The following is a 20,613-nucleotide window of genomic DNA, read 5'->3' as shown; positions in this document are numbered from 1 at the left end:
AATATGGATTGTCAAAAGAGTACACATCAGGAGACATCGTACCTCCTAATTTTAAATGAATGAATGAAACTGCACAGTCGATGTGCCCAATGCACATAAAAAAAATGCAGAAAGCCTACAGGTGTATATGACCTGAAGCAGGGAACTTTCCAGAAAAAAATCCTTGGGGCCATCTTCATAGCAATATACCCTTAGCAGTGTTTCCTCTTCTATGACACAGATGACTCCATCAAGGACACAGTTCAGACACAGATGACTCCAAGAAAGGACACAGTTCAGACACAGGTGACTCCATCAAGGACACAGTTCAGACACAGGTGACTCCATCAAGGACACAGATCAGATATAGATGACCCATCACACCCTTTGATGTGAGAAGCTTCCAGAGAGAATTTGTCCAGAGACACAGGTTTGTCCCTCCTTTAAGAAGTGTTCTTATAAAAATATGTTATAGAAACCCTGTCAATGGGCAAAAAGACACATTGTTGGTGATGGTTTTCTTATATCAGTCAGGGACAGATCAGATGACAGTCCTTTGTTCATCTTAGCTTGATGCCTGGTTTGGTGGCCAAAGCTGTTTCATGCCTAGGGCACATAAAATCCTGATGCTACTGTTACTAATATTTAAACCTAGTGATTATTCTGAACCATCTGGGTGCTGATGTAAGTGAGAAATTAAAGAACTAACAATGAGAGTCCTGAATATCCAGGGGCTTGTGTGTGTGTGTGTGTGTGTGTGTGTGTGTGTGTGTGTGTGTGTGTGTTGTTTGCATACGGTCTAAGGGTGTAGCTCAGTAGTGGAACACTCACCCAGCATGAGAAAGTCTTGGATTCTGTGGCAGGTATATAATAAATAAACATGTTGGGTATGTCATCATGTTCATAATTCCAGCCTTTGGAGTGTAATGGTAGGATGGAAGTTATGAGTTCTAAGCCATGAGAGCTGGCCTGACATTTAGATGGCTGCCATCTGCAGTGGTGAGTGGTGGAGGTGGGGTCTTAAGAAGAGGATTTAATGGTCATCTCTTTTTCAGCGGGTAAAGAATAAAATAATTCCCATAAACTACCTGGTATCACTCCAGCTGACATAGATGTTTCTTTTTGTGTTCAGAAAAAAAAAATGTTATTGCCCATTTATTAGAGTAATAACTGTAATTGAAAAAAATTGACAAGCAGGAAATTTTCTTTTTTCTAATGTATTTAATTAAACTAGATACATATCACCTTCATTTCCCCCTTTCCTTGCTGTGAGAATAATAATCAATAAAATTATGTATTTTGCTTTTGGGAATTCATTAAACCTCTATAAATAATAATTAGTACCATAAAAGATATAATAATGTTCTACAAATATTAACCTGAAAAATGAAATATTTTTCTGGTGATTTGATATCATGACCATAAATAGAATTCTATTTTGGAACATTAAGTAAGCTGTAAATTAAGTTTTATTTTATTTTTTTCAATTAATTTTCTTTTTTGAGAACTTTACACTTTCAATGTACTTCTTATAGATTATTCCGATATCATATTACTAAATTTTCTATATATCTCACTTAAGAAATGATAGCAGCAGCTATAAAAATATAATTCAATGTTCATTCTCTAACACCATCCAAGTAAAAATTCATGATATACATGTATATACAAGTACAGACACATAAACATACATGTAAGACTATATGTGTATATATTTGTGTAACACACACATGAATTAATAAGGAGGTTCAAAGTCATAATCTTTCCAAAAATATGCATTATGTAATGGATATATGTATTACTTCAAATATATAAACTATAATTAAAAATTACTTCATTTCTAATTTTATCATATAAGGTTAGAAACCATTGCAAAATGATCATGCTCATAAATAATTAAGTGAATTGAAACATGAGTACATAGGGTTGGGGATTTAGCTCAGTGGTAGAGCACTTGCCTAATAAGCACAAGGCCCTGGGTTCGATCCTCAGCTCAAAAAAATAAAATAAAATGAAATAAAATAAAATAAAATAAACATGAGTACATTAAATGCATTGAGAATAGCATACACTTTTGTTTCTGAGATGAACCAAAACAAGGACATGTTCACGAGTTTTATGGCTGAAATGTCCCATGTTTCATTTGTAATCTATATCACATCAGCGTTTTTGAGGCAAATACCTTTTTCACAAGATCCTTAAATGCTTGTTTCACCTGCTGGTTCCTTAACGTGTAGATGAAAGGATTCAGCATGGGAGCAACAGAGGTGTTGAGCATAGCCACCCCCTTTGTCAAGGCAACTCCAGCCTTGGCAGATGTTTTCAAATACATGAAGATGCAGCTTCCATAGGATATGGAGACAACAATCATGTGTGAGGAGCAGGTTGAGAAGGCCTTTTTCCTTTGTTTGGTTGAAGGAAATTTCAGAATAGTTCTGAGGATGTAGATGTAAGAGACAATTATCAGCATCAACGTAGTCATAAGCATGATCAAAGCCGATATAAAGCTCATGAGCTCCAGAGTGCTTGTGTCTGTGCAGGAGATTTGGAGCAAAGGAGCAGAGTCACATGAGAAGTGATCAATAATGTTGGAGTCACAGAAATCTAGCTCTAAGCCCATGACCAATGGTGGGAAAATTACCAAGAAACCAGCCAGCCAGGAGCTAATGATGAGCTGGTAGCAGACCTTTTTACTGATGATGGTTGTATAGTGGAGGGGCTTGCAGATAGCCACATAGCGATCATAGGACATGGATGCCAGAAGGAAAAACTCCGTTGAGCCCAGGAAAATGAAGAAAAATAATTGAGCAACACAAGCATTATAGGAGATTGATTTGTCTCCAGTTATGATGCTGACCAAAAACCGAGGGGTACAGGCAGAAGTAAATGAAATCTCCAAGAAGGAGAAATTCCTAAGGAAGAAATACATGGGGGTCTTCAGGTGGGAATCCAGTAGAGTGAGTATGATGATGGTTAAATTTCCAGTAATGCTCAGCACGTATGTGAGAAACAGAAAAAAGAAAATCACAACCTGAAGCTCAGGATCATCTGTCAGACCCAGGAGGATGAAGTATGTCACTGATGTTCTGTTTCTCATCCCTGGTGGTCAGTCTACAACAAATCTGATAAAATCAACACAGAAAACAAAGAGACAAGAACATGAGCCACAAGACAAGAATAGATTCTCTCTCTCTCTCTCTCTCTCTCTCTCTCTCTCTCTCTCTCTCTCTCTTTCTGTGTGTGTGCGTGCTTCTGTGTGTGTATGTATGCTTTGTGTATGTATGATGTTGTCTACATTTCAATCATATCTTTGAAAATACATTTTTTTATGTTTAAAGTCTAATCTATGTTTTTATTCTGCTACTATCTATCAATTTTACTATTTTGTAAAATGTACTAATTTCATTATTGGCATCATTATGCTTCTCCTATGTTATCTTTTCTATTAAACAAATTGTGGAAACCAGTGGTCAACTTATTCTATTATCTACAGAAATAGTATAAACATCAAACTAGACAAAGTAAATAATGCAAAGTCTATTAATATTTTCATAACAAAACAATAAAATCAACAAATGTCATTATGGTTTTTGTGTATTAAAAAGTTAAATAATATCCCTCTCTAAAAAAAATCCACCTTAAATGTTGTCCCCTTTTATTATTGGAGACCTTCCTTAAAGTTTCAACCTCTATTCTTGATATCTGAAATTAAGACTCTTCTCATTAAATTCAATTAATGTAGTAAGTTTAGTTGATTTGATAAAAATGTTTTTTGAATTTACTTAAGCATCAAACAGTAAGAACAGAATGCATTTTACATCATTTACTAATAATTAATATATGACAACACTGAAGTATATACAAACTGTAATATGCTGTTTAGAACTACCTTAAACAATTATATCAGTGACATGAACTTGACTTGTTCAGTCTAAATAATGGATACTCAAATATGAAAAAATGCACTATATTCTCCAAATTTAAAGGCTAGAATGTCTCATTTAAAGCATATTTAAGTTGTAAATTTTTCAAGTTAACTAATACATATTAATTAAATTGAAATACATATCAGTTACACATATGAACCAGCTATAAAAAGAACTGCCTGAGAAGACAGTAAATAAAGACAAAAGATTGAACAGGAATAATTGAAAATACCAGTGATAGTTAAAATGAAATGTCGAACAAAGAGTAATATGCTGAGCTCCCTTACACTAAAATCTATACCATAGTCCTGTAGCACAAAGAGAAATCTCTGTTTGTGTCTCTCCTCCCACAAAGCTCGCCTCCTCACAGCACCTCTGATATTTAATATGGAAACATGCAGTGAAACATCATTTTCATGTGTTTTCTAATATCATCCAACATCTGGGATCCTGACATATTTCTCACAATATTTTAACAACACATCTCTAGATGGGAGTTTTATTGCTATAAAATTATTCAGATTATTCCAGTATTTCCCAAAGGGAGGTAGCTAATGTTTCCCAAAGGAAAAAGTTAACAGCATTTATACTATGTTTGCAACACATAACTTCAAAAATATTCTACAAAGTGTGGAAATGCATAATGACTTCTGGGATGAATAATAATAGGACACTAATGTATACAAGTAAAAGGTTACTTCTAGCAATCACATTTAATTGGTTCATTACGTGACCTACATCCCAGGTGGTTGCAGAACTTATCTGCAAGGAGTTAGCAAAGCATTTGTGAAAGAATGAGATCTAACAACAAAAACAGTTACCTTCTCACACTGACTTTCATAGGACAGTGTTGAAATTAGGCTGCATCCTACTCTGTGTTACTCCATAGACTGTAAAGCAGTATTGGAAGTTTTTAGGCTGGGCCTTGCCCTGAGACTCCATTTCATAAGCAGCCTCTGATTCCATTTTGATGGTGGAGGATAATTATGGCATAGTGACACAAAACATGTGTTATCCTCCACACACACAAGGAGAAATCCGTTTAAAACATGAAAGTAAAACTGCAATAGAGTTTTACCCAGAAAACACAGCAGGCCTTGAACCTGCTCTGTAGCCAAGGATTGAACTGCTTATCTCCCTGCCCTCATCACCCAAGTGCTGGGATCACAGGCAGGACCAACATGTTTTGTTCAATATATTTTTCCACAGCTTGTCATAGTTACTTTTACATACACATTAACTAAAGATGAGTTTGTTCTGTTTTTAATTGAGAATTTATGGTAAATAATACATTTTGAGATCCTTCAAGTTCTTTTTCTGATCTGACATTTTTCAAAGAGAACATGATGTATTAGATGACCAATTCCCCACAAATCAGTCGGTTTTGTGTTTCTTATCTTGACCTACTTAGCTTTTCATACTATTGTCACGTTATAGGATTGTGTTTAGAACAGGGACCCTCTGTATATTTTATGGAGTCTGTAGACTATTGCTAAGTGAATCATTTTTGCAATCATTTACACTATAACTGAATAGGTTATATTTCTGATGTTTAAAATCAGAGCTCAGGGAAAAATAGCCGAACGAATGGAAGCACATGAATTATGAGCCAGGGGCTGTGGTGACCCCAGCCGGAGCAGGCCCTCTGGATAAGTGAGACAATTGAATAGCTTGAACTGTTTGGGAGGCACCCTGGCAGTGGGACCCAGACCTGTCCTTAGTGCAGGGACACTTTGCTCAGCCTGGAAGGAGGGGACTGGACCTGCCTGTACTGAATCCACCAGGTTTAAATGAATCCCCAGAGGATTCTTGGCCCTGGGGGAGATAGGAATGGAGGGGAGGGGCTGGGGGGGAAGGTGGGGGGGGGGGCAGGAGCGGGGAGGACAGGGGAATCCATGGCTGATGTGTAAAACAAAAATATAATAATAAAAAAGAAAGGAAAAAAAACAGACATTAAAACCTAGTGAATAACCTGCCTACACATCACTGTGGAGCCTATTGAAATATCTCATTTCTTGGTTAAAATACATATTCAAGTTATCAGTTATATTATGGTTATTGGTCTGTTAATTGGTCTAGCCTAAAAACTGTTTTCCATAATTTCATATACTATCATGGATATGGTTCTAGCCCATAAACACAAAATTTTATTATGCATTTTTTGCATTTCCTTTTAGTGTATATTTGTGTGAATGTGCTACTATGTGCACACTCTCAGAATATGGATGGTGGAGCACAAACTTTATAAGTCAGCTCTCTCCTCCACCATAAGGGTTCTGTGAATTGAACTCACTTCATTGGGTTTCATGTAAAGCTTTATACACGGAGCCATTATTGCCATCCTATGCTTTATTAAAACCAATTATTTTGGCATCAGTGTCTCTCTCCAAACTCAGAGCTCACTGACTTGACTCAGATAGGATTAATGGTCAGTGAGTCCTAGGGATTCACCTGTCTCTTCATCCTAGATAACCAGATTGCAAGCACACCTCATCATCAAGGCATTTTCCATAGGTCCTGGGGGTTGGACTCATCCTCATGCTTGCACGGGAGGGAAACCCTTTATCCAACTAAGCAGTGACAACAGCCCCACATTTTTAATTATATTACCTTTACCTATGCTCTTTGTTTACGCACAATATGAATGTTATTTGTTAATCTCTGGAGTTCTCAAGGAATTCATATTATTTTTGATATTTACATGTCCACCAAATAGTGTGTACTACTTGCAGTGGTTATTTGAAAACTTGAAAGAAGAACAATGCATGTTTGAACTTTTTGTTTTAGCATCAGCAGCTGTACACTTAGATATTTATTCCCATGTTAAATGGATTTCTATAAACCTTGGGTTACACTTCTGGAACTACTTACTCCTGATCTCTCATTTCATTTATTCAATGCTGAAATTGTTTGTAAACATATAAAGGCACAGTGTTATTCCTGGCAACTTTGATTGTGTGCATTATTTCAAGAGGTGATCTTCTCCAGACATGATGTATCAGCTTCTTATAATCTCTTAATTTATTATTGATATGTAGCAAAGACCAGAGTTCTGTTACCAACACCCATGCCAGGTTTGATGCATATGAACACCCTAGGCACACACATACACGTACCCACACATAGACACGTGATAAAAAATAAAACAAATCTATAAAAAAGTGGCCCATGTACATGGAAGATCACAGTTTCAAAGCTATTTTCCTTATGTATATTCTGATGATCTCATTTTATTGAAAAGAGAATAAAAGTAAGTAGAAACTGAACCTTTTCTTTTTAACGTTTTTTTCCACTTTGAGAATATCAGATGATATATATTGATCATATTCCTTACCTTTCCCCAACTCTTCCCAGACCATCCCCTTTCCTACCAACTCAACAAAACCACACACGGGAAACAGAAAAACAGTCCAAATTCTGTTGACAATAAATAGTCCTGCCCAGAAGAGTAAGTGATATATCCAGTGTCACTCTACTGAAGAAAACTGACTTTTCTTCCCTGTCATGGTTTGAAAGAAAATGGTCCCCAAAGGGAGTGGTACTATTAGGATGTGGTCTTGTATGAGGAAGTATGTCCCTCAGGTGTGGGCTTTAAGATCTGAATGCATTTTTGCATTATGATATGGCTACAAGCCTTTGTGGGCCAGGGTATGGAATGTGGTGGTTTGAAAGAATATGGCCCCCAAAAGAAGTGGCACTATTAGGACTATTAGGAGGTGTGGCTTTGTTGGAATAGTCATTGAGTGGTCCTGTTGGAAGAAGTGTGTCACTAGAGAGTGGGCTTGAGGCCTCCTTTGCTCAAGGTACACTCAGTGTGGTAGAAGTTTCACTTCCTATTGCCTGTGGATCAAGAATTCTTGGCTCCTTCTCCAGCACCATGTCTGCTTGCATGCTATCATGTCCCGCCATGATGAAAATGGACTAAACCTCTGAAACCATTAGCCAATGAAGTGTCTTTCTTTATAAGAGTTTCCATGGCCATGTGTCTCTTAACATATAAAACCTAACAAAGACACTCTCCTAGCAGCTACTAATTGTGCATAAATTCTTGTCTATGTATGAGACTTTGTGCTACTTACCCTACTCAATGCTAAGACATTTTCTGGCTTGAGCTAATGGAAATGGATATAGCGCATGATGCCATAGCTTCTGTGGATTCATATGGGCATTTGCCTGTTGTGTCTGCAAAATGCTCCTTTCTTGAGAACCCTTCATAAAAACTATAAAGAAACATTGTTTTCTAGGCTTTGTAACTACATTTCAGAGTATGTTTTTAGGATCATTCACTTCCAAGCATCATTAGAATGATCCTTATAGAGCTTACTGTTGCATCTTTCATCTGATGTTCCAACATGGGGCAACATTTTCCACCTAAAACCTGAGAGAATTTAAGAAGAGATCCTAAAATAGAGGTAAGAATAGCTTTCTAGTTCATGTCTCTTATTAATGGTCGCCTTATAGAGACATATCACCTAGTCATGGCTGCTGCCTTTGGGCTTGTGAGCACAGCCTTGGGCTGAAAAACATAGGCATACTACCTAATACTGCAACTCAGATTTGGGGATGTAAATGTGATGCTCAGGACCTGTGCCATGTTGAAAAGCAGAGCCAGCAGCCACTTTTGTCCTAGCCACACAGATTAACAGTTTAAAATTCTCCTGGTCAGAAATGGATTACAGATATACAATAAAACAGATTCAGATAGAAAAAAAAAAAAAAAAAAAACTTCTAAACGGGTGTGTTTAAAAATAACAATAAGCATCCTCAGCCAGGCCCCATGTGGAGCTCCAGGTGTCCAACTGGCGAGAAAGAGAAGGGACTGTAAGAGTGTGAATTGTTGAAACCAAGATTGCAAAAAGCACAGGGACAAATAGCCAAATGAATGGAAGCACATGAATTATGAACCAATGGCTGAGGAGCCCCCAGCTAGATCAGGCCCTCTGGATAAGTGAGACAATTGAATAGCTTGATCTGTTTGGGAGGCACCTAGTCTGTGGGACCAGGAACTGTCCTTAGTGCATGAGCTGGCTGTTTAGAACCTTGGGCTTACACAGGGACATATGTTCAGTCTGGAAGGAGGGGACAGGATCTGCCTGTACTGAATCCACCAGGTTTAAATGAATCCCCAGGGGAGTCTTGGTCCTGGACGACATGGGAATGGAGGGGAGGGGCTGCGGGAAAGGTGGGGGTGGGAACAGGAGGGGGGAGGACAGGGGAACCCCTGGCTAATGTATAAAATTAAAACACATAATAATAAAATAAATTTTAAAAAATAACAATAAGCTTGTGAGAGAAAAGAGTAAGGCTAGAGAAAGTCCTTAAAAAAGAAATAGTGTATTTTTTTTTTAAAAGCCACAGAAAGATGGAAAACACAGGTAGTCTGGATATTGTACATTATTGTGTTATCTTTGGGATTGTAGGGGCTGCTTAGTTAAACCAATGTATATATCTTAAAATTATCTTGACTTCAAAATTTGGGTCTAAAGATATGTTGCTTTGGAAAATAGGTTCTGCTTTTTGTTTCTACAGAAGATGAAGAGCTGTGGATTCCTTCCAAAATAATATGGTTCCATCAAGGAAGACCCCTGTAATTAGAGTTTTCCTGCCTGGAGTTCTCCAGTGAGATCAATGGCCCAGATGATCCAATATCCAGAACAGCTTCAAGGCAACTGGCTGAGACAATGCAGCCTCACTGTCTACTACAGCCAAGATTTAACCATAATTCTAAATTTTCTCAGGATCCCCATAAGACTGCCATGGCCCCCAGTCAACAGGAAGTAGTATGAAAAGCTATACCCAAATTCCCAAAAATTGTTTATAAATGTTTCTTTTTATTTAAAGAGGGTTGATTATAAATACAACCTCTTTATAAGGAAGAAAAGAGGATACAGGTATGATAGGATGAAAGGGTAGATTATTGAATCTACTTTTAAAAAACAACTCATTTGAAATATTTTTCCATTGCTATAGATTTTAGTTTATTGATAAAAATTAAAGTTAATTGTTATACCTATATATTTATTGTTTAAATTTATTTTTTATTATTATTACTTTTTAATTTTACAGTTTAATTCAATTTTACATATCAGCCATAATTCCCCTGTCCTCCCTCCTCCCTGCCCCCTCACCATCCCCCCCAATCAACCCCCCCACTCCCATCTCCTCCAGGGCAAGCACACCCCTGGAGATTCAGCTCAGCCTGGTCATTTCAATTGAGGCATGTCCAGCCCCCTCCTCCCTTCTACTCTTGCTTAAGGTATTATGTTTATACAAATCACTTAAACTTGTAACATATAATTAAGAAATACAGATTGTCATCTATGATAACCAAACTTGCAGTCACATTAGTTAAGTTGTTTATTTATACAAAAGTATATTTCAATGAAGTAGGTAATCTTCAAATACTTCAAAGACCTACAGAAACTGTCATTTAAAATGTTTAAAGAACATAGACTTTTCTGGACTTTGAGATATGTCTGTTCTAGAAGCACTAATTACTTCAAAGAGGATGATTGGCATCGAAAAAACTCATTACAGAGTTTGCTTTCTATGTGGCAAATGTTAGCCAATGAGCAAAAAGGTGTTCTTGCTTCAATTGCTTGAGGATATTGTACAAACTGGACATGCAGGACCCATAGGAATGTGACCCCTGAACTTTACCAAAACAAGGCAAGATGGTCCTTCAGGTTCCTGTTTCAAAGAAGATACTGCCAGACATTCTGCAGGATATGAGGAGAGGTGACTGATAAACTTTGTCAGTAGGCAAGACAATCCTTCAGATCCTTCAAATTTCCTACTTCACTATGAAGTCTGCCAGAAATGCTAGGCCTGCAGGCTGAAATGATGCCCCAACATTGGAGAAGAAATTTGAGAGACTGTCCAGGCAGCCAGATGTCTCTGTCATTTCTAGAATTTTGGAAGTGCTTTCAATGCATTTCCTGTTTTCTTAGGTAATATTATATTATTCTAGGGTCTTCGATGGAGTTGAAGACTTGATAATGATGATTATAGTTTTCCTTGGTAAATTAGATATGAAACTCTAGACTCACAAACATATGATAGAGGATAGACTATTTTCTTTAATTTTCCAAAATATAAATAGACTAGATAGTGTAACTATAATTCTTGCTTGACAACAGTTTTGTTTTATGTAATTTTACTATGTTAAAGTTAAAACCTTTCTTTTGGATTAGATAGAAAAGGGGAAGTTCTGTGGGATGTCTTTCTGTATGCTGTGAATATGTGTTGCTCCCATTGGCTAATAAATAAAGCTGTTTTCACCAATGACAAGAAAGCTTACAGCCAGGCAGGAATTTCAAGAGAGATAAAGAAAGAAGGGCAGTGACATGATCCAGCCACCAAAGAAGGAAGATGTAAAAGTACCATTAAGCCATAGAGCCATGCAGAAAGACATAGATTAATAGGAATAGGTTGAAATAAGTTTAAAGAACTAGCCAATAGAAGCAGAAGCCATAGACCATACAGTCTGCAATTAATATATGTTTTTGTATAATTATTTTATTTTTATAAGAGGCTACAGTACCTCAGGTGGGAGAGATTTGTCCAGATCATGGGGCCAAGCAGGACTAAAAGCACAGTCAACAGGTTTATTCATTTTTATTTAATGTAAGTGGGTGTTTTGACTGCACAGATGTTTGTGCACTTCTGTGCATGCAGTGCTCATAGGCACCAGAGGAGGGCACAGGATACTCTGGAACTGGAGTTACAGAAGGCTGGTAGTCCCCTGTGGGTGCTGGCAATCAAATGTGAGTCCTCTGAAAAACAGCAAGTACTCCTGACCACTGAGCCATTTCTGTAACCCCTTTTAGAGTTAATACCAGTACCTGTTTTACAGGCATACCTTACAATCTCCAATTGCCGACATGATTGAAACAGATGATTATAGTGTTATAACAGTGCAACACAGGCCTTAAAGAATTACTATTTCTGCCTGAATTTCTAAAATGAGACCAGATCCTCCCAGGTAAAAGGTCTCAGGGCCCTATAACTTATATCACAAGTAAACTATGCATATTCTATGACCTTTTATAAGAAAAGAGTGAGCCAGGCAGTGGTGGAGCAGGCCATTGTTCCCACCACTCAGGAGGCAGAGGCAGGTGAATCTCTGTGAGTTCAAGGCCAACCTAGTCAACAGAGTGAGTTCCAGAAGAGGCACAAAGCTACACACAAGGAAACCCTGTCTTGAAAAGAAAAAAAGAAGAAGAAGAAGAAGAAGAAGAAGAAGAAGAAGAAGAAGAAGAAGAAGAAGAAAAAAGAATGGAGTGAAACTAAGATTTTTTTCTCTCCCTAATTCTGTTTTCTCTAATCAGTGTCAGAGAAATCCACTATTTGGGTAAATTGATGGAACTGAGCCTCAGATTCTGGTTATGGGGTCAGGAGACTTAGGAGAAAGGTCCTGAACTGTCCTTATGGTTGGAATACTGAAAGTCTCAAGCAACTGTGAAGGACACAGATCTAGCTGTGCCATTATAAGAGTGGCCCTACTGCTTATGGATGTACCTCATGCTAAAGAAAGGATTTGGAGACTCATTTGAAAGATCCACTTGGAATACTTTTTTGGTGATTCAAATTTATTTGGAAAATTCCTGAAAAACTCTTGCAAATTTAGGGTTCCTGTTTGTTTGTTTTAAATTTTTTTCACTCCAATTTCTTGGTTTTTTTTTTTTTTCAATTTTATTTATTTATTTATTTATTTATTCATTCATTCATTTTATTTATTTATTTATTTATTTATTTATTTATTTATTTATTTATTGTGCCTTTAGCTTTGTGCCTTTCCTGGAACTCACTTGGTAGCCCAGACTGGCCTCGAACTCACAGAGATCCGAATGCCTCTGCCTACCGAGTGCTGGGTTTAAAGGCATGCGCTACCACCACCCAGCTTAATTTTATAATTTAATTTAATTTTACATATCAGCCACGGATTGCCCTGTCCTCCCTCCTCCCATCCTCCCATCCCCCTTCCCCCCCAATTCACCTCCAATTCCCACCTCCTCCAGGGCAAGGACTCCCCTGGGGATTCAGCTCAGTCCAATCCCCTCCTCCCGTCACCTAGGCTGAGCAAAGGGTCCCAGCATAGGCCCTAGGTTGCAAACAGCCAGCTCATGCACTAAAGAAAGGTCCTGGTCCCACTGCCTGGGGGCCTCCCAAACAGTTCAAGATAATCAACTGTCTCACTTATCCAGAGGACCTGGTCCAGTTCCACGGGGGTTCCTCAGCTATTGGTTCATAGTTCATGTGTTTCCACTAGTTTGGCTATTTGCCCCTGTTATTATTCCAATCATGGGCTCAACATCTCTCGCTCATACAATCCCTCCTCTTTCTTGCCAAGTGGACTCCTGGAGCTCCACCTGGGGCCTGGCCATGGATCTCTGCATCTGCTTCCATCAGTCCTTGGATGAGAGTTCTAGCACGACAGTTAGGGTGTTTGGCCTTCTGATCATCAGGGTAGGTCAGTTTGGGCTTTCTCTGGACCACTGCCAGTAGTCTGTTGTGGAGGTATCTTTGCTAGAGAGATTCCCAGAAATTCACTCCAATTTCTTAAGAAGTTTGAGAGAAGCCAGATGCATTTGGATTTTCTGTCATTCCAGAAGCACTTTAAACTCTTAAATTCTGTGTTGGTTCTGTGCAGTGCTGTTGTGGGACAAAGAATCAGAGATCTAAATTTACCAGAACCTTGTTTGTAACATTCGATTCCCGGAGAAGCCCAGCAGTCCTATATCCTGGGATTCCCCATCTCCTTTTGTGTTGTCTCCTTTTCAACACTTAGCAAATCCAACAGATAAATGGAAATTAAGGAGGCTTTGTGCAATTTCTCAGGAAAGCGTGCACTCTGTAAGATGATGTCATTAACTAGAAGTGCTAAATCAATTTTTGTGCGACACAGGGAAATAAAACAACAGTAGACTAACATTTAACCCACCTCTGGAATTGCTAAGATCATGTGTTCGGTAGTGAGTGTTTTTTCCAATTTTCCTCCTTTTTCTTGAACTAGATTTTCTTGCTGTTTAATTTGCTTTTTAATGTTGGATGGCTTTTCTTTTCTTTGGAACCATTGCTTTAATATTCATGAAATGCAGATATAAATCCCCTTGGGACTTAGAAATTAGAGTGTAGCAGAAAGCTTAATTTAAAATATAGGTAGCAAGTATCTGGAAGTTGCAACTTTACCTGAAGTTGAATTTCACCTACCAAGGGCCAATAATTTGCAAAAATTAAACTTCAAGAAAGCTTTAAGATTCTTAAGGGCCTTCAATATGTTAGAGGTATAAGGATATGCCATGTAATATTCAGGCTATAAAATCATTGCCATGGTTTTAAACATTTACTGTCTTTATTTATAAGGTTGGCTCACCTACACAGCATGTGTGCATATGGAAGTTTAAACATATAAACATATGTTGGGGGGGAGATGGGGGGATGGAGTACAGGAGAATCCTTGGCTGATGTGTAAAATTAAATTAAATTAAATGCATTGGTTTTTGAAATCTTTAATAAATGTTGACAACATGGGAAAACCCAAGCCAGACCAAATCCCAGTACCAAGAGGAAAATCAGGCACAAAGTACTACCCCTGGCTGAGGAATTCTTGATAATTTTTGATGCCAAAAAAGGAAAGGTTAGATTTTTTTTTTCTAAGAATGTAGACTTGGATAAGTTGATCACACTCTAGTGGAAGGCCACACACGTAAGAATACTTGGAAAGCACAAATTGGCCTTGATGGTTAAAAAAGGACAAGGACACAAAGCAGAGGGAGGAGGAGGAGGAGAGATCGGGGAAGAACTGCAAAGGGGGATGAATTTGATAAAAATATGTTGCACAAGATTCCCAGATAACTAATTAAAATAATAAGGTTTATTTCCCCTATAGAATTTTCTGGAAATATTAATTATATTTTTAAATAAATATTCTGTGGGAGGATATCATATAGCAGTTTTAATTATGCTTATATGTCCATAAAGTTTATATATTCTGTTACCAAATACTTTAGGAATAAAGTTACAAATTATATTTTCATATTTTCAAGATAGACATTTTGATATCATTTTAAGATTCTATATGTTCTCTATCCTCACTCCCTACAAGCAAAATGCTCTATTATAAATCATCTTAAATGCAAGATTATAATTTGTAAATTTTAAAATGTGCCATACTTCTTCTCTATAAATTAAATGAGCTACTCTTTTACAATACAAAAGCTAATTTGGGAATGCACTCTAATAATTTCAACCATATGGGCATCACTTCAATAACTCATCTTCTGCCTTGAGGTCTCTGTTGCTGTTATACTGTGAGAGAGTTTCATCTTCAAGTGTTCGTTTATTCTTTCATGTTCCTCCAACTAATGCAGATTAGAAAATCTTATGTCTCATATACTTTATTTCTAAATATGTAGAGCACCACAACATACAAACCGAAAAGTGGAAAATGAATAAAGTGTTTTATGCCAATTTTAACATATTTGAAAGAAACATCTTTTAATAATGGATAGTTGAAAAGAATATGTAAAAGGCGTTTGAAAATATATAATTCAAAAGCACATTCCAATATTTAGAGTTTTAAGATGACTCTGAAGACATTTTGTTTCTGTCCCAGAAATTAATATTTTATTAATTCTCTTAGATTTCATACATTGTGATTTGATCACATTAACCCCCTTCCCCAACTCCTCCAACATCCACCCCCCATCTCCCTACCAACCCAATTTCATGTACTATTTTTCATTTAAAACCCATCATATCCAATTATGCTCCCCAAATACTGGATGGAAGGATATCTCCAGGAATGTAGTCAGCCTACCAGAGGTCACACCCTTAAAGAAAACTTACTCTTCCTCTCCCAGCAGCTATTAATTATATTTCCCACTCTTTAATCAGAATACAGGATGTTCCATCCTGCAATCCATTGTTCTGATTACCCTACAAATGAAATAATCAGTGTCTTCCCAAACAGCAGTGTGCTTCTATTTTCTTGTAACTGAAGAATTGTAGTCACTGCCTTATTCCATCTTCAGTAAACATGAATTGCCTCCATACCATTGAAGGTTCTCATGTTCTTTAATAATAAATGATATTTTCACTCAGACATGGTACAAAACCTTGGGGATTTTTGTGGAAATTACACTAATTGACTATTTTCATCATTAACTCTGAAAACAAAATAACCAAGTTAATAAAGAGTCCTAGTATCTATAGGGAAACTTGTAATGTTTATGTTGAAGGAATCTAAGACCTACAGTAAAATTTCCACTTTCTTCAAAATACTTTAGGATTCTTAAAACTTCTGAGCATGGATGGGCTTCTTAATTTTCTACTTAAAAATATATGAGAAGTTGATAATTATTACATGTACCTATGACAATATTATTATAACTTGACAAGAAATGTGTCTTTTATGGTATTCTACCCTATTTTATTCTTACAGTCTCCAAATAAATTCAGCACATTGATATCTATATACTAGCAGCCTGGCTAGAAAACATGGCCTAACTAAATTTTCAGAAAGTACCTTACAGAATGTAAGTAAGTAAATAAAATCTTTCAAGAAAACAATCTGAAATTTTATAAATACATAATCTATATTACAGGGAAGATTTACTCTGAAGTTATATGTAAGAACAAATTGCTGAAAATCAGAACAGGAAATATTTTTATTAAGAAATCTATTATTAAAATGAGCTCAAATTGATGTAAGATTAAGTTTGCACAATTCTTCCCAGATCTTTCCTGCTCCTCCTCACTCTGCTTTGTGTCCTTGTCTTTTTTTACCATCAAGGCCAATTTTTGCTTCCCAAGTATTCTTGTGTGTGTGGCCTTCCACTGGAATGTGATCAATTTATGCGGGACTGCACTCTTAGGAAAAAAAAACAAAAAACTAACCCTTCCTTTCCTGGCATCTAAGAATTATCAAGAATTCCTCGGCTAGGGGTGATACTTTGTGCCTGATTTTTCCTTGGTACTGGGATTTATTTGGTCTGGCTTGGGTTTTCCCATGTTGTCAACATTTATTAAAGATTTCAAAAACCAATGTATTACACATACTTGATTGTAGAAATAAAAGAGATAGACTGTGGAACTATAAAATTTACTGTTATAGCACACAAAGAAACTATAAGAGAACAAGGATACCTAACACATATATTTAATAACTTTGAGAATATAATTAATTAGATCTTAATAGAGTTCTTTATTTTTAACATACTTTAATTTCATTTGCTTACAGAAAACACTAATTTGTGTACTGCACCTTTGAATGCTTGCTTTACTTGCTGGTTCCTTAGGGTATAAATGAAGGGGTTTAACATGGGGACAACAGAGGTATTGAGAATTGCCACTCCTTTGGCCAATGATGCCTTTTCTTTTGCGGAGGGATTGGCATACATGAAAATGCAGCTTCCATAAGAGAGGGAGATGACAATCATGTGAGAGGAACAGGTGGAGAAAGCCTTTTTCCTCTGGCTGGTAGATGGAAATCTTAAAATAGTCCTGATAATGTACATGTAAGATAAAATCACCAACGCCAAGCTGAACAGCAGACTGACCAGAGCAAAGTAGAAACCAATCACTTCTAGGAGCCAAGTATCTGAGCAAGACAGTTGTAAAAGGGGGAAGAAGTCACATGCAAAGTGATCAATGACATTGGAAGCACAGTAATCCTGCTGGAGCAAGAGCATAATAGGTGGGAAAACAGTTAGAAACCCACCCAGCCAGGTGCACAGCACAAACAAGGTGCAAAGTCTCCTGCTCATGATGGTCGTGTAGTGAAGGGGCTTGCAGATGGCAACATAGCGGTCATAGGACATGGCAGTGAGAATATAAAATTCACACAACCCCATGAAGATAATGAAAAAGATTTGAGCAGCACAGTTGTTATAGGAAATTGTCTTATTCCTGGTGACAATAGACCCCAGAAATCTAGGGATGCATACACTTGTAAATGAGACCTCCAAGAAAGCAAAATTCCGTAGGAAGAAATACATTGGTGTTTGCAGATGGGAATCTACAAAGGTCAAAACGATGATAGTCAGGTTTCCAGTGACACTTAATATATATGTGACTAATAAAAAGAGGAAAATCACAATCTGGAGGTCAGGATCATCAGAAAGGCCTAAGAGGATGAACTCTGTAATCTCTGTGTGATTCATATCCTCTTCTCTCCTATTCCTCCTGTTTCCTCTTTTAAAGAAATATAGGGTAAAAAAAACATAAAGGAGAAAGATATAACTCATGATTAATAGCATTCTAACTAATCCAGTTCTAAAGTATCTGCTATAGTTCATGACAATTAGATATGGACTATCATCTTTGCATTGTTTTAGTAGATAATTATGAATGCAGCTTATTTATTGAACACAAGTATAACAGGAGATCTTAGGAAAATTTCACATTGTAAGAGATATCATTAGAAAATGGAAAATAAAATCAATAATTTTTGCTTCATGTCTAATTAGGATGAAATATTAAAATTTGTGTAAGTAATATGAAATAAGAATTTTCCTTTTTAAATTAATGTACATATTACAGAGGACTTCCTCCTAAAAGCATAAATGGGTGATTCTAGTGCTGTTGAAAGGTAATGACAGCTCTTTACTCTTTAATATATAAGAAATCAGCCAATGATTCTCCTTAGCAAACAAAATATTTAAAGATTATTATTCATGCTTAAGTAATTAAATTTATTTTAATATCAATATTGTAGAATAACTGTTAAGAACAAAAGAACATTATATATATATATGTATATATGTTACATGATTAAGATAGAACTTGTAATTATCTTATTTAACAAATAGGAAATACATACTTTAGGTATTGATTTATCTTTCAGTTCAATTAACATATGCAACACTCGATTCTGTCCACAAAGTTAGAAATGCAAGTGTTGTACAAAGGAAACTGCCTTTTGAGATTGAAGAGACATGTACTATTTGCTTTTAATTTTTCTCTGGAACACAAATTGCAAAAGTTATTACTTGCCTTGGGTCTTAGCAGTTCCATCTCTTGAATTGTCCTATATTTATGTATTCCATTTGATCATACTTCTACTTATTTATGAAGCTTTATGCACAGATATTTTATTTCCAAGCTTGCTTGATCCATACAAAATTATTTGTTGTATGGGTCTATTCATCCACAAGGATACATAGAGATATGTACAGAACTGTTCCCATTCATCTTCACCTATTTAGTTGATTATCAGCTATTTAATCCCAACAATGGAGGATATGGCTTTCTTTAGATTTGATCTGTTAAATCCTGAAAATTGTTGCCTCTGTATTTTATGAAGGCAGATTTTTTTTCTGTGAAGAGCAGAGTGTAGAGGTATGGCTGCTCTGCTGGACACTTGCAGCCTCATACTCATCAGGCTTCATTTAATGAAGTGTGATGAACTTCATTCTTGAAGTTTCTATTCAGTCATCATAAAGAAAGTGTTTTTAAAAAACCCTCAGAGATATAGAAACACACTCCAGCCTTCTATAATCTCCAGTAGCAGGTCAGAAAGTACTATTTACAGAGAACAGAGTAGGATGTGGCAACACTGCTATTATGATTACAAGATGCTTAAAATAGAACCCTGCTTCTGACAGCTTGTACATAGCTACAGATGCTCCAGGTGTATTTGTTTTGACTTCAAAAGACTTGAGCCCTTGGGAACTAAACGTCCAGGCTGGAGCTCTGCTCTCCTATAGACCACAAGGGATTTCTAGAAGCCATCCTTCAATATCTCACTAACTTCTAACTCTGCTCATAAGAGGATCTCCCTTGAGAATGTGTTCACCGTTGTATCCCAGTGAGTCCACAATGTTCTCATCTACCAAATACCTACTTACATTAACTACAATTACTTCCCATTTTATTCCTATCTAATAACTCATGAACAATAAAATAATTATGAAATGTGCTTTCTTGAAAGCCTGGAACACTTTAACAATTGACTTTTAATTATATCTTTCAGATATAAATTTTATACATATTTAGTGGCTTATTTTTAGTTTTGTTAGGTGTCATGGTATAATGAAATAAAAGGTTATAATGCTGTGTTAAAAAATAACAATTAAAACTCACACATGCTCACAATGAAATAAAACATCATTTTATAGTATAATTTAATCCTCACTATAAACCTTAATATTTAATTTCACTATAAATTTTTATGTCACTTGTTAGCCTTTATAGTGTTTAAACAATCTATTCAAAATTCTAATAAGAAATATCATAGAGCACTAATATTTTATTTATGTGAAATTCTGGTTAGTGAGTTATATTAATAATTTTTTCCACAAATTTTATTTCTCAAATATTTAAAAAAATATATATGACCAGACAATAATGACATAATATAATATTATTTAATAGCTAAAATTAAAATTGTATAATTTAATAAAATAAATGTTATAAATTTTGGTAAAGTAGCTAACTATTCATTTCTGTAAAACTGAGGTAGTATATATGGTAAAATTTTTATTTTACATTTTTCAGCTTATTGATGTACAAATGACATCTGTATACATTTAAGGTATGTAACATGAAGCTCTGATATACATATACCTGTGCATCCAATAATAACAGTTATTCATAGAGAACTATATTATGGGTGAGATGCAAACTTGATTCCTATAGTGTTATAGAGCATGAGGTAAAAAAGCAGCTTGGCAGATGTGGCTCTACATCACAAGGAGTGATGTCT

At 36.2% G+C, this 20,613-nt stretch overlaps 2 protein-coding genes and 1 non-coding gene across 3 annotated transcripts; 1 reads left to right on the top strand and 2 right to left on the bottom strand.

Annotated features, from left to right (window-relative positions):
- Positions 1 to 454: 454 nt before the first annotated feature.
- LOC118571311 lies at positions 455 to 598 on the top strand. Its single transcript, XR_004943345.1, has one exon. It is a non-coding gene; the product is annotated as a small nucleolar RNA SNORA48 (small nucleolar RNA).
- A 1,536-nt stretch (positions 599 to 2,134) lies between these two features.
- On the bottom strand, positions 2,135 to 3,100 carry LOC118570826 (olfactory receptor 6C76-like). Its single transcript, XM_036169476.1, has one exon. It carries the CDS (start codon positions 3,074 to 3,076, stop codon positions 2,135 to 2,137), a length of 942 nt encoding a protein of 313 aa, XP_036025369.1. The 5' UTR covers positions 3,077 to 3,100.
- Positions 3,101 to 17,134: 14,034 nt separating this feature from the next.
- On the bottom strand, positions 17,135 to 18,070 carry LOC118571145 (olfactory receptor 6C3-like). The gene has a single exon (XM_036170062.1). The coding sequence runs from the start codon at positions 18,068 to 18,070 to the stop codon at positions 17,135 to 17,137; it is 936 nt and encodes a 311-aa protein (XP_036025955.1).
- Positions 18,071 to 20,613: the final 2,543 nt, after the last annotated feature.

The sequence above is a fragment of the Onychomys torridus genome, chromosome 20 (genome assembly GCF_903995425.1).
Source record: "Onychomys torridus chromosome 20, mOncTor1.1, whole genome shotgun sequence".
Taxonomy (NCBI): Eukaryota; Metazoa; Chordata; class Mammalia; order Rodentia; family Cricetidae; genus Onychomys; species Onychomys torridus.
The sequence above is the reverse complement of the archived record's forward strand: the minus strand, read 5'-3'. Positions and strand labels throughout refer to the sequence as shown.